This window comes from Diceros bicornis, chromosome 13 (genome assembly GCF_020826845.1).
Source record: "Diceros bicornis minor isolate mBicDic1 chromosome 13, mDicBic1.mat.cur, whole genome shotgun sequence".
Taxonomy (NCBI): Eukaryota; Metazoa; Chordata; class Mammalia; order Perissodactyla; family Rhinocerotidae; genus Diceros; species Diceros bicornis.
In genome coordinates this window covers 54,552,239-54,564,273 of record NC_080752.1, presented here as the reverse complement: position 1 = coordinate 54,564,273, position 12,035 = coordinate 54,552,239, and the positions used below count along the sequence as shown (strand labels likewise).

The following is a 12,035-nucleotide window of genomic DNA, read 5'->3' as shown; positions in this document are numbered from 1 at the left end:
TCTTCAAACTGCATTTTTTGCTTTTTAATGTACCTTGTAATTTTTTCTTCATAGCCAGACACGATGTACAGGGTAAAAGGAATTGTTGTAAATAGGCCTTTAGTAATAAGATGGTAAGGTGTTGGGGGAGAAGTATTCTATAGTCCTACAATTAGGTCTGTCTTTTGGTGAGCCTCTGCCCCTGGACTGTGAACTCACCAGTACTTGTTAGTTCCCCACACCCCCCTTAGACAGACAGGATAGCTGGAGGGGCTGGAGTTGGGTATTTTCCTTCCCCCAGGTAGGTTAGGCTCTGATCAAATTTCAGCAAGGTTCAACTCTGACAAAATAGTTTCTCCTGAGGGGCAGGCATTGTTAAGAAGAACAGAGTGCTCTGGCATATTTTCAAATAGTTCCTTTTCCACCCCCACCCCCTGCTGCTGGAAGCATGAGGGGATTTTTCTCCCATGTTCACTGTGAGAACCTGGTCGAGCTCCTGAAGGTAAAACTCACAAAAGTGTGGGATCCCTGCCCCGTAACTGGGCCCTCCTGGAGTTTTTTTAACTCTCAGACTGGTCCTCACTGAGCTTCATACAATTCGTCAATTACAATGTGGATTTTCATACCTCAGCACTGGTTCCTATGGAGGTTTCTGCTCTGGTAAATTATGATTCTCTATATTCACCTGTCTGTCTCTCCAAATTTAGGGGGCAGCAGTTTGCCCTGTGACCTCATTTTTCTGATGGATCTAAAAAGGATTGTTGATTTTTCAGTTTGTTACTTGTTAGGATGGAGTTGCTACTCCAAGCTCCTTACATGCTGGACTCTTCTCCATATTTTCTTTATGCCTCCAATTCTGATTTCCTGGATGCAATAGAGAACCAAAACATGATGGTATACAAAAATATCTATATGACCTTAAGACTGGGAAAGATTTTTAAAACAAGACAGTAAGTATGAACTAAGAAAAGGTATATAACCTTTTATATACCTGTAAAAGTTAATATTAATATATTCAACTGTATTAAAATTAAGACAGTTCATCTCTCTTCCACATGGCATCAGTTGGGGTGGCTCAATTGGGGCTAGAGGATCCATTTCCAAGATGATTCATTCACATAGCTAGCAAAATTGGTACTGGCTGTTGGTTCTTCTCTACACAGACCTCTCCAAAGGGTAGCTTGGGCTTCCTCATACCATGGTAGCTGGGTTCCAAGAGGAAGTGTCCCAAGAGACAAGAAATGGAGGCTACCATTTTCTTAAGACTTGAGCCCAAAAGTTAACATAGCATCATTGCCCCCATATTCTGTTGATCAAGTAGTCAGAGAACCCAGATTCAAGAGAAGGAGAAAAGACCCCACCTCTCAATGGGAGGAGGGTGAAAGAATCATGGACGATATTTTAAAACCACCTCAGTCCACTCTCTGGACATAAATTATTTACATTTTTCCCACTTGGAAAATTCATTCTTCTCCTTGCAAGATTCTCCGTTAAAAGTCTCATCCCTTTATAACATCAGGCTCCAGATCTAGGATTCCATCATCTAAATCAGATCCAGATGCAAATGAGACATCACAGGTACAGTTTGTCAGGTGCAGCTCCTTGAGTGTAGTTCTTCTCAATCTGAAGACCTGTGAACAAAAGAAACGTGTTGTCTGTTCCCCACATACCCAACATATGATGGTGGGACAGGCATAGGATAACTTATAGATACACCCAGTCAAATGGGGAGAAAAACTGGAAGCACATAGCAGTCACTGGTCTATAGAAATTCTGAAATCCAGCTGGGCACGTGTTGCCAGCTCCTTGATTAGAGTCAATACTACTTTCTGGGGATTGTTTACCATGGCTCTTGGTTTTGTCCTCTGAATCCTTCTTCCTTTTCCATAAGAAAACTGACATTGCCTTCTCAGTCTTTTTTCTACCTGTAAAAGGTTGGCGGTCTAAAGGATTTTTTTCATTTTGTACCATCTCTGTCCCTTTTAGTCCTAGCTGGCAATGCTTCCACCAGAATGATTCTCTTAGAAACTTGAGGTGTTTTCTATGAATACCATTGGGATTTACTTCAGTAGACAAAAGCTATAACCACAAATCTCTTAAAGATAAGCCCTTCTCTGCTTGGACTCCCTGTACAGCTGCTGTGAGACAATGCCCTTAAGATTCTTAAAAATCCTATTGTTTAAGGGAGAGAATCTGAGAGATTTGCCCTTAAGATTCTTAGAGGGCCTTTTGGTCTGAAAGAGTCTGTGAAGCATAGTCTTAAATCATTCTGACATCGTAACAAAAGATTGTATTGTCCCATTCTGGATTTGACCCTTTTTAAATTTAGAATTATTTGCCTTCTGGAGAGAATGGAAATGAGAAGCAATTTTATTTGTGAATTCTGTAAGTCCTGGGCTTTTTTATGTTTTATGGGTTTTTTTTTTTTTTAAGCTCATCTCTCTCATCTTGCATTTTTATCACAGGCAGTGTGAGAAGAAGCCAGGTGGCGCTTTCATTGCTTTGTCTGGAAATCACCTTAGCTATTTGACTGAGTTCAACAGGTACCTTTCCTGTTTCCATGTTACTTCAAGTGACAGTGTTGTCAAACTTTCCATCACTACCTAGCAAATGTCCCCCGTCCTCCATCTTCCAATAAGATTTTCCTCACTTTCCTTTAAGCCTTCACTGACAGCCTCCTCAAAACCCTTTAGGCTTCCATTAAAACTCTACTTAAGGGGCCAGCCCAGTGGCATAGCACTTAAGTTCGCGCCTTCTGCTTCAGCGGCCTGGGGTTCGCAGGTTTGGATCCCAGGCACGGACCTACGCACTGCTTATCAAGCCATGCTGTGGCAGGCGTCCCACATATAAAGTAGAGGAAGATGGGCACTGATGTTAGCCCACAGCCAATCTCCCTCAGCAAATAGAGGAGGATTGGCAACAGATGTTAGCTCAGGGCTAATCTTCCTCACAAAAAAATGAAACAGAAGAAAACAAAAAAACTCTACTTAAGGCCCTTTAAGCTTTCGCTCAACACTCTTTTTGTGGCCTTTTGTGCTTCTTTCTGCTGCCCAATCCCAAAGCCAATGCCATGTGTGTTAGGCTTTTGTTACTGCAGCACCCGGTTTCTGGTACCACAGTCTGTTCCAATAATCTTTTGCTATGTAACAAACCAGCACAAAACTTGATGGCTTAAAACAACAGTGTAGATAGGGCTTCGTGGCAACAGCTTATGTCTGTTCCATGCAGTGGCAGCTGTGGTGGCTTGACTAGGAGTGGAGGATCTACTTTCACCACATGGCTGACAAGTTGGCTCTGGCTGTTGGTTTCTCTCCATATGCACCTCACCACAGGGTGGCTTTGCCTCCTCACACATGGTAGTTGGATTCCAAGAGTGAATGTCTCAAGAAACAGTAAGTGGAAACTGCCTGTTTCTTAAGCCCTGGGCTCAGAAACTGGCACAGTGTCATTTCCACCGTAGTCTATTGGTCAGGTATCACAGAGATCGATGGAAGGGATGTCACAGAATTTGGGGGCCATGTTTTTAAAACTACCACATTTTTCTAAGGATTCTATGGTTTGCCTTTTATATTTCACCCTGTAATCCATATAGAATTTCTTTTCTTAATCATCACTAGAGTGGTTATACTTTTTCCTTTTTGTGTGTTTTAATTAGGTAAAGTTTACGTACAGTGGAATGTGCAGATCTTAAGTATACAATTTGATGAACTTTATTCATTATAAGCACCCATGTAACTACCCCCAATTAAGATAAAAGTCATTTCTACCACCGCCAGAAGTTACCTCATACCTCCTTACTCTATTCTTCACTCCTGTCTTTATTCTGATTTCTATAACTGTAGATTAGATTTTCCTATTCTTGAACTTAATGTAAATGGAATCATACTATATGTACCCTTTTGTATCTGGTTTCTTTCTCTCAAAATGTTTGTGAGAAGCACCCTATCAGTAGTTCATTCTTTTTTACTGCCAAATGGTATTCCAATAAATGAATACACCACAATTTATATATCTGTCCTCTTGTTGACGGACATTTGGGTTGGTTCTAGTTTGGGGCTATTATGACTAAGCTGCTATGAACATTCTTGTAAGCATCTTTTCATAGACATATGTTTTCATTTATTTTCATTAGTCTTCTTATCTCTTTGAGGTCTTGCATTTTTTTGTGTGTGTGTGAGGAAGATCAGCCCTGAGCTAACATCTATGCCAATCCTCCTCTTTTTGCTGAGGAAGACTGGCTCTGAGCTAACATCTATTGCCAATCCTCCTCCTTTTTTTTCCCCAAAGCCCCAGTAGATAGTTGTATGTCATAGTTGCACATCCTTCTAGTTGCTGTATGTGGGACACGGCCTCAGCATGGCCGGAGAAGCGGTGCATCGGTGCACGCCCAGGATCCGAACCCGGGCCGCCAGTAGCGGAGCACACGCACTTAACTGCTAAGCCACAGGGTTGGCCCAGGTTCTTGCATTTTCATGTTTTGTTTTCAGCAAAAGAATCAGATTTTGACATCAAAATCCTAACTATTTCTTAAGAGACTTCAACCAATCCTTCTATTATTAGAACTACCTTCACGCCGACCTCTAGAGGCACCTGCCCATTCTTGGGCCTTTTGTGAATTATAAGATGGAACAGCTTGGTTCTCATCATTCCCCATTCGTGGTTAAAGATTCAGCTTTCTTGGGTTTGCTAAGTCATTTGCTGCTTTGCCAGTGTGTTTTCCAGCTTCCAAAATTTTATGTTGTCTCCTCTCATGTTATCTGGCTTATTTTAGTAGGTTTTAGGAGAGAACAGAGTTAAATATATATTTCAATTCATCTTGTTTACCTTTTTCTTTTTTTCCTTTCCTTCTTTTTCACGTCACACCTTTCACATCCTGCCTCCTCCCTTTCTGTTTCCCATTTTCTTCTCTCCACCTTGCTTCCCTTTAGAATTACAGTGATAAAGGTGGAAGAGTCCTCAGAGAGAATCTGGCTCAGCCCCCTCGTTTTACAGATGGTAAACCTGAGGCCCAAAAAGGACTGCAGTCCATCCACAGCCTACAAAGCTACTGCGCTTATCTTTTTTGCCTTTAATAGCAAAAGAGACTTTTTTCCCTCCTACCCCTTCAGTTAGTGAGCCGTGACGCTGTGAGAAAGAAGGGTACCCCCTTACTCAACTGGAAGCCAAGAAGGCAGATCAACAGAGAGAGTGTCATAGCTGACTAGGCTGTTGTGGGTCCTCTCCAGAGACCAAGGAAGCAGCTCTGTTTGGGACTTCCTCTTTCTCCTGTGCCCACCCTATCCCCTACCCTACCATAGTGCCAGATGGAGGGTTGCAATTAAGAGAGTGCACAGCTGGGGCCGGCCCTGTGGCTTGGCGGTTAAGTGCGCATGCTCTGCTGCTGGCGGCCCGGGTTCGGATCCCGGGCGCGCACCGACGGACCGCTTCTCTGGCCACGCTGAGGCCGCGTCCCACATACAGCAACTAGAAGGATGTGCAACTATGACATACAACTATCTACTGGGGCTTGGGGGGAGAAAATAAATAAATAAATAAATTTTAAAAATAAAAAAAAAAAAGAGTGCACAGCTATCTTGACAGGAGAAACTACTAAAACAAACAAATATATAGATGAGACCACTCATGTTTTTCTTTATTCCATTTTTTTTCTATTTTTACTACTTTCTTTGGGCCTGAGTGTTGATGTAGAAGATAACAAAGGGACTCCAAGGCCCAGAACAGAAAGCAAGCCAAGTGGCCAGTGGTGTGACCATTCTAAGTCCAAGGCCAACCACACACACACAAGCACACCCTTGCTAATTGCTATAGCCCCACAACTCCTTACACATATAAGGTAAGAGATACAAGATTATGTGAGGCAACCAAGTACTAAAAATGAAAGTATGTACGTCTGAGAAACTGTTTAGATTTTCTTTTCTGTGCACAGAAGACAGAGTGCAAGTTCTGTGCCTTGGCTTTTGGTCTGGGCTATTCTCCCAGGAGGCTATGTTCCCAGAGCCTTTGGTCATGCAATTTGGGCTGGCAGCAGCTGGGTACAGCCACCGTCTACCCCCTCCCAGTGTTTCACCAGCTTAGCAGCTGGGAATCCTGCTAGGGACCAGAGGCCAGGGTATGAAAGACAGAAGAGAGCACTGTTCTTCCACTTCTCTACCCTCGATATCTTTAAGCTTCTTTGATTCTGTCTCATGCAGTTTGTATTTACTTGAACAAGAATGGCAACACAGGCCCCCACCTAGATAAGAAGAAGGTGCAGCAGCTCCCTGACCATTTTGGGCCAGCCCGCGCCTCTGTGGTGTTGCAGCAGGCTGTCCAGGCTTGCATCGACTGTGCTTATCACCAGAAAACTGTCTTCAGCTTCCTGAAACAGGGCCACGGTGGTGAGGTTATCTCAGGTAAGCACCCTTGGGCTGGGCTGGCCTCCTAGCCAGAGGGGCAGGCCTTCTCAACTGGCTGATTTCTGACAAGGCATCCTGCTTCCTCCTTCACACCTGTAGACTCTGGAGAAATGGGAAGGTATTCCAGTCCTCAGAGAGTCCTGATTTTCAACTCCCAGAGCCCCTCTGAGCCTTATGTGTATCTCTGCCAAGTAGAATACGCATGCAGACTCTACTTAACTGAGCCTCTAAAGAGACTCCTTTCCCATCTACCTGCTTAGCCTCTCCGTACAAAAAATATGAGTGGGTTGCTTTAAAGACATTCCAGAAGAAAAAATCCAGAGGGGGCTATATTGCGGCAACAGGAGAATTTCTCCAGACTGCCACAGCCTCCCACCTGGCTTCAGGGAACCACAGAACTCTTCTCTCATACTTTTGGCTTTTTAGCTTTCCAGTGCTAAGCCAGCCCTGATACAAGGGAGTCAAATCCTGGGGCAAAGTGGAAAGAACCATTCCCTTTTTCTTTCCTGCTATGAGAGTCAACTACGTAGTGTTTTTTTTGTTTTCACTGAGAATATTCACTTTTCCTGCTGTGCCCTAGTTCTGTTTCAGTTTTCCCTAAGTCCAAAAACCCTATTCTTTTTTTTTTTTGCCAAGGAAGATTTGCCCTGACCTAACATCTATTGTCAATCTTCCTCTTTTTGCTTGAGGAAGATTTGCTCTAAGCTAACATCTGTGCCAATCTTCCTCTGTTTTATATGTGGGTCGCTGCCACTGCATGGCTGATGAGTGGTGTATGTCCACACCTGGGATCCAAACCCACAAACCTGGGGCGCCAAAGCAGAGTATGCTGAGCTTAACCACTAGGCCATGAGGCCAGCCCCCAAAACCCTATTGTTTACTCACCCAACCTATGAAGACTTGACCTAGAGTCTTTCAATCTTAACTGTACACTACTCCATAATCTCCTGCCCCTTCCTTCTAATGAGTTGCAATATTCAGCCTCAGAAAACCCGGCTTACATGGAAGACCCCATAAATAACCCAACTATATTCTTTTAGCAAACATTTATTGAGCCCTTACTATATGTCAGAGGTTATTGCCAGACACTGGCCAGGGGTGGGGGAGAAAAGAAGATGACAGGCTCAGGCTCTGCCCTGGTGGAAAAGAAAGAACATCTCACAGCTAACTGTGAGTGATGTTATAATAGAGAAATGTGGACAGGGTGTATGAGATCCCAGATGAGGGAGTAATTGGCCGTGTGGAGGATGGAGCAGGCAGGGAAGGAATTGTTATAGAAGGCTGAGGACTACATGGGAAATCAAGCCTTCCTCTCCTTCTGAGGCTGAGGCCGCTGCCTGGTCTCGCCTTTGCTTCTGTGCAGCAGTGCATAGGGACCTGGCCTTCTTTACTGCCTCTCTTTAGCTGCTATCACCTACACCTCCTTTAGGGTTCTTCCTCTCTCCCAAAATTGGCTCCCAAGAGTGACCTATCTCCCCATTTCCTTGCTGCCCTGAGAGACAAATGCAGAGGCCTTTTGCTTTTTAAGGATTATACAGATGCTTTTTGAATAGAAATAGATAGGGAGTAAAATAAAGCCAAGCATGGAATAGTTCCAAATGTTGCCAAAATTCTAGTGCCCATATACAAACCAGATTGGCCACCCAAACCATTGCTGGCAATAGCTGTATTCTCCTCTGTTGCTCAGCTTCTCTGTTCTTGGGCAGTTCTTAGGGAAACAGAACCCTAAATGAACAGATTTCCTGGAGCAGGTCCAGCCAATTGATGGAGCAGATAGAATTATGTTCACAGTTGTTTTCACAGGTTGGGTAAAATCATTCCAGAGCCTTGGGTGTAACAGACCTGGCCTGGCCACTCCCATTATTGCAAGCCCTTTGGAGTTGGAGGCAAAAACCAAACCCTCAAGGGAGGGAGGTTAGGGAGGGAGGGAGGAAGCCTGGGCACTGATTGCCTCTGTGTAACCAGGTAAGCCTGAGGCAAGTAGTGGGCTGGACTCTTCTTGTCCAGCGCTGCATTGCACTGCCAGACTGACGTGCTCAGCCCTGTTTACTTAACTCCACAGCCGTGTTTGACAGGGAACAGCACACCCTCAACCTCCCAGCAGTCAACAGCATCACCTACGTCCTCCGCTTCCTGGAGAAACTCTGCCACAACCTTCGCAGTGACAATCTGTTTGGCAACCAGCCCTTCACACAGACTCACTTGTCACTCACCACCACAGAGTACAGCCACAGCCACGACAGGTATCTACCAGGTAGGAGCTGGGATGGGGTTTGGGCTAAGAATGGGGCGCAGGGCTAGTGGCAGCACCAACAAGGCCTCAGATCTGCTAGCCTGGCACCAGCTATCCACACATCTGGTTTTCTGTCCCTTAACTTTGCCATGTCTGGGACTTTTTGGTCTCCTCTGATCTTTACTCTTGCTTCAAGATTTTGTCTCCTATCTCTAGAATTGACCTTCTTTCCTCTGGATTTTTATCCCTAGAAAAAGGTGGTTCACGATTCCCTTTCTGAGCTCCAGGCTGCATGTGGAGCCACTGTGAAGTCACAGTACATCTCCCAGTGTGAATCTGGCAGCAAATCCTAACATGGATCTCCCTTGCCAGCGGGAAGGTTTAGTCTCAGGCTACAGATTGAGAAATTTGCTCCCTGGTGATTGGCCATCCACTCTTTCCTTTGGCACGTGGCCCTAACTCCTCAGCACCGCCAGTCTAGCAAGTCAATTCAAGTTCCTGCTGTTTCTAACTAGGCTGGAAAATAACTTTCTTAGTTAACATACCAGACCCACAACAGGAAAGCGGATGCCACGTGGCCGGATCAGTGACTAAGCACTTCCGAGGAAGGTTAAAGAGTGAGTGGAACTCGGCATCTCTAATCTGGAGTCCAGGACACAGCACGACAGGGAGGGAAGGAAAGCTCGGCCCTAAACGTAGCAAGGTAGGTCGTTGTTGAGAGAGGGAGGAAAGGCCCTTTAAAGGAGTCCTGTGGACCTTGTCCTGGCCAGAGGAACAGAGAGGTGGTGCTGTCCGTGTCGGGGCTGTGCTGTCTGCTGATAGGGGAGCATATATCTGAAGGGGGCCCCTGTCTGACCTTCTACACGTCTTGTTCCCATATTGCCTTCCCTATTGTCTTTTCATCATTGTTTTAACAGAATCAATTCTGATAAAAGTGCCACTTTTGAAGAATGTGCTCAGGGAAGTGACTACTCACCCAGCCCAGCCCCGCCTCTGTCTGTACTTCTGCACCCAAATGAGCATGGCTTATGTGACTTGAGAAAACATACCTGAATTTCAAATATTCCTTGTGGGCCCCCTGCAGACATATCTGTGACCCCTTCAGTGATCATTTTTTTCAGAGGGAACTTTTTCTCACCTAACCTGCTCTAGATTGCTTTCTTTCAGCATTAGAATCTCTGAGAACAGAAAAAGGTGTTCTTTAGTTAGAATGCTGCACAGGGAATCTGGGCTGGGCATGGTAGAGTTGGTGCAGACAAAGGCAGGTTGTTAAATATCCCCAGCTGTTGGCATTCAAGAACTCTAAGCTGCACTTCAGTAATGAAAGTTAGGCCTACCTGGGATTCTGGAAGAACGGATACAGGAGAGGGGCTAGCATGTCCTTGAGTGTAGCTGCTAATCTAAAGAGATTTCTCAAAGAAAATAGAAACTCAGAATTCTTAAATGGAATATTGTCATTAAGAACTAAGAGAAACGTACAGGTAGCAACATGCAGACTGGTGGGGTGTACATCATGGGCCTGCAGTCATCAAGGTAGTTTGGGATTGGGGGTATGACCTTTCCTGGGAATTCTGTTCCAGTTTGCATTTCTCTGATTCAACTACCAGGTAAGAGGAAGCAAGCTTTAGCCACTCTTCCTTCTTGCCTCGCCAACTAAGAAAGAGACAAAGCCCAGGGTTATCACATTCCACCAGTGGCTGCCTCCACTTCCCTTCTCTCCTTTTCAGACAGATTCAGCCAACTCTCTGTGCCGTCCTGTGCTCTCTAACCTCTGTTTCTCACAATGGGTGCTCAGCAACTTGGCTGCTCTCACTCTAGTTTCTATTGGTGTCCCTGAAATGACCCTTTTAACTATGTCCGGACAAGACAGAGCTTTGCCTAGATTTCTCACTCCTTCATGCTCCCTCTCCTCAGTTACCTTGTCTGCCTACCTACCTACCTGCCTGCCTTACTGACCCTTTGCTCCACCTCTGCTCACTTATCATTTCCTGGACTTTTTTGATTATTTACCCAAACCCCTGCCAAAGACAGCAAAGGCTGTCTTTTGCTTTGCCCTTTGGATCTGGTGTTTATCACTCCCACCTTTCTTCCTGGCTACGCACATCTGCTAGTTCGACATCCAAAGGCTCCATCTCTGTTATCTAGGTGCTTACTGGAGCCCTCCCGCTATGGCCTGTCTCTACACTGCCCTACCCCATAGGGTCTTGACCTCACTGACCGTGCACTTCCAATATAGCAGATAGTCACCAAATGCAATCACATTAGGCTTCCTTACCTAAATTGAGTCTTACTTTTTTCCTCCAACATTTTATTTTGAAAGGTTTCAAACCTACAGAAAAGTTGTACAAATAGTACAATGAGCAACCATGTACTCTTCACCTAGATTTACCACTTAATTTTTTGTAATATATACTTTATCTGTTTCTCTAAGTATGTATACATATATTTGTATCTTTATATTTTTTGTTTATTTACTGAACCATTTGAGAGTTGACTGCAGATGAGAGACTTGATCCTTAAATACTTTTGTATGTACCTCCTAAAAACAAGGAACACAATACTATTATCACACTCACGAAATTTTACATTAGTAAAACCTACTAGCTGATATGTATAGTCCATATTCAAATTTCCCCAATTATCCCAATAATGTCCCTTATAGCTGTTTTTTTTTTCCCTAATCCAAGAGCCAGTGAAGGATCATCCACTGCATTTAGTTGTCCTGTCTTTTTAATTTCCTTTTATCGAGAGCAGTTTTCCAGCCTTTTTTTCCCTACCTTCCATGACATGACATTGGCACTTTGAAGAATACAGGGCAGTTGTTTGGCTTCAGGACGTTAAAGCATTTATCAAACACTTACTCTGTACCAGATTCTCTACTGGACTCTGGGGAGGCAGAGGTGAAGCAGGCTCGATCCCTGCTCTGAGAGAGTTCCCAGCTGAGAGAGGGAGATATAGGTAAACACGTATGTGGTAAGAGCATGGAACAGGTGGGAGTGATGAGCAAGAAGTAGGGTGAAAGAAGAGATCAGGGAAGGATTCCTGGGGGAGGCAACATCAGATCAGAGTCCCTGCTTCAGCGCCACGTACGTGTCTGGATCAAGTAAGAGGCTTGTGAAGATTAAGTGAGAGGGAGCTCCCTGCGACCCTCTAAAAAACTGACAGTATTAGACAGGAGATAGTATTAATTTAGCTGGTCCTAGTGGCTATACATTTTAGCTATAGTTGAAAGCCACCCAGCATTAACCTCTGGGTCCGCTGTTTTGGGATTGCCTGGGTACCTCTCTGCTGGAGGAAGTGGTTCGTTTGTCCCATGACAATAAGTTCCTTGTGCTTGTCTTTCTAGGTGCCATTCAGGTCTTCTGGGCTAGTTATAAAGTCGTTCTCCTGCCAAAATCCCAAAATTCACAGTGATTAAAGACAAATGA

General features: G+C 44.5%; 1 protein-coding gene across 15 annotated transcripts in view; it reads left to right on the top strand.

Moving 5' to 3' along the window:
- Nucleotides 1-12,035, top strand: part of SCMH1 (Scm polycomb group protein homolog 1) — a 214,811-nt gene that overhangs the window by 184,262 nt on the left and 18,514 nt on the right. For 13 of the 15 annotated variants that reach the window (XR_009221902.1, XM_058553829.1, XM_058553833.1 and 10 more), the window contains 2 exons: nucleotides 6,171-6,371; nucleotides 8,437-8,628. Coding sequence is in view for 14 of the 15 variants with exons in the window: in XM_058553829.1 (XP_058409812.1) it covers nucleotides 6,171-6,371; nucleotides 8,437-8,628 (393 nt within the window). In the remaining variant the exon portion in view is untranslated. Of the gene's footprint in view, nucleotides 1-6,170; nucleotides 6,372-8,436; nucleotides 8,629-9,143; nucleotides 9,311-12,035 lie in introns of all 15 variants that reach the window. The other 2 variants (XM_058553834.1, XM_058553835.1) reach the window with 2 other exon arrangements.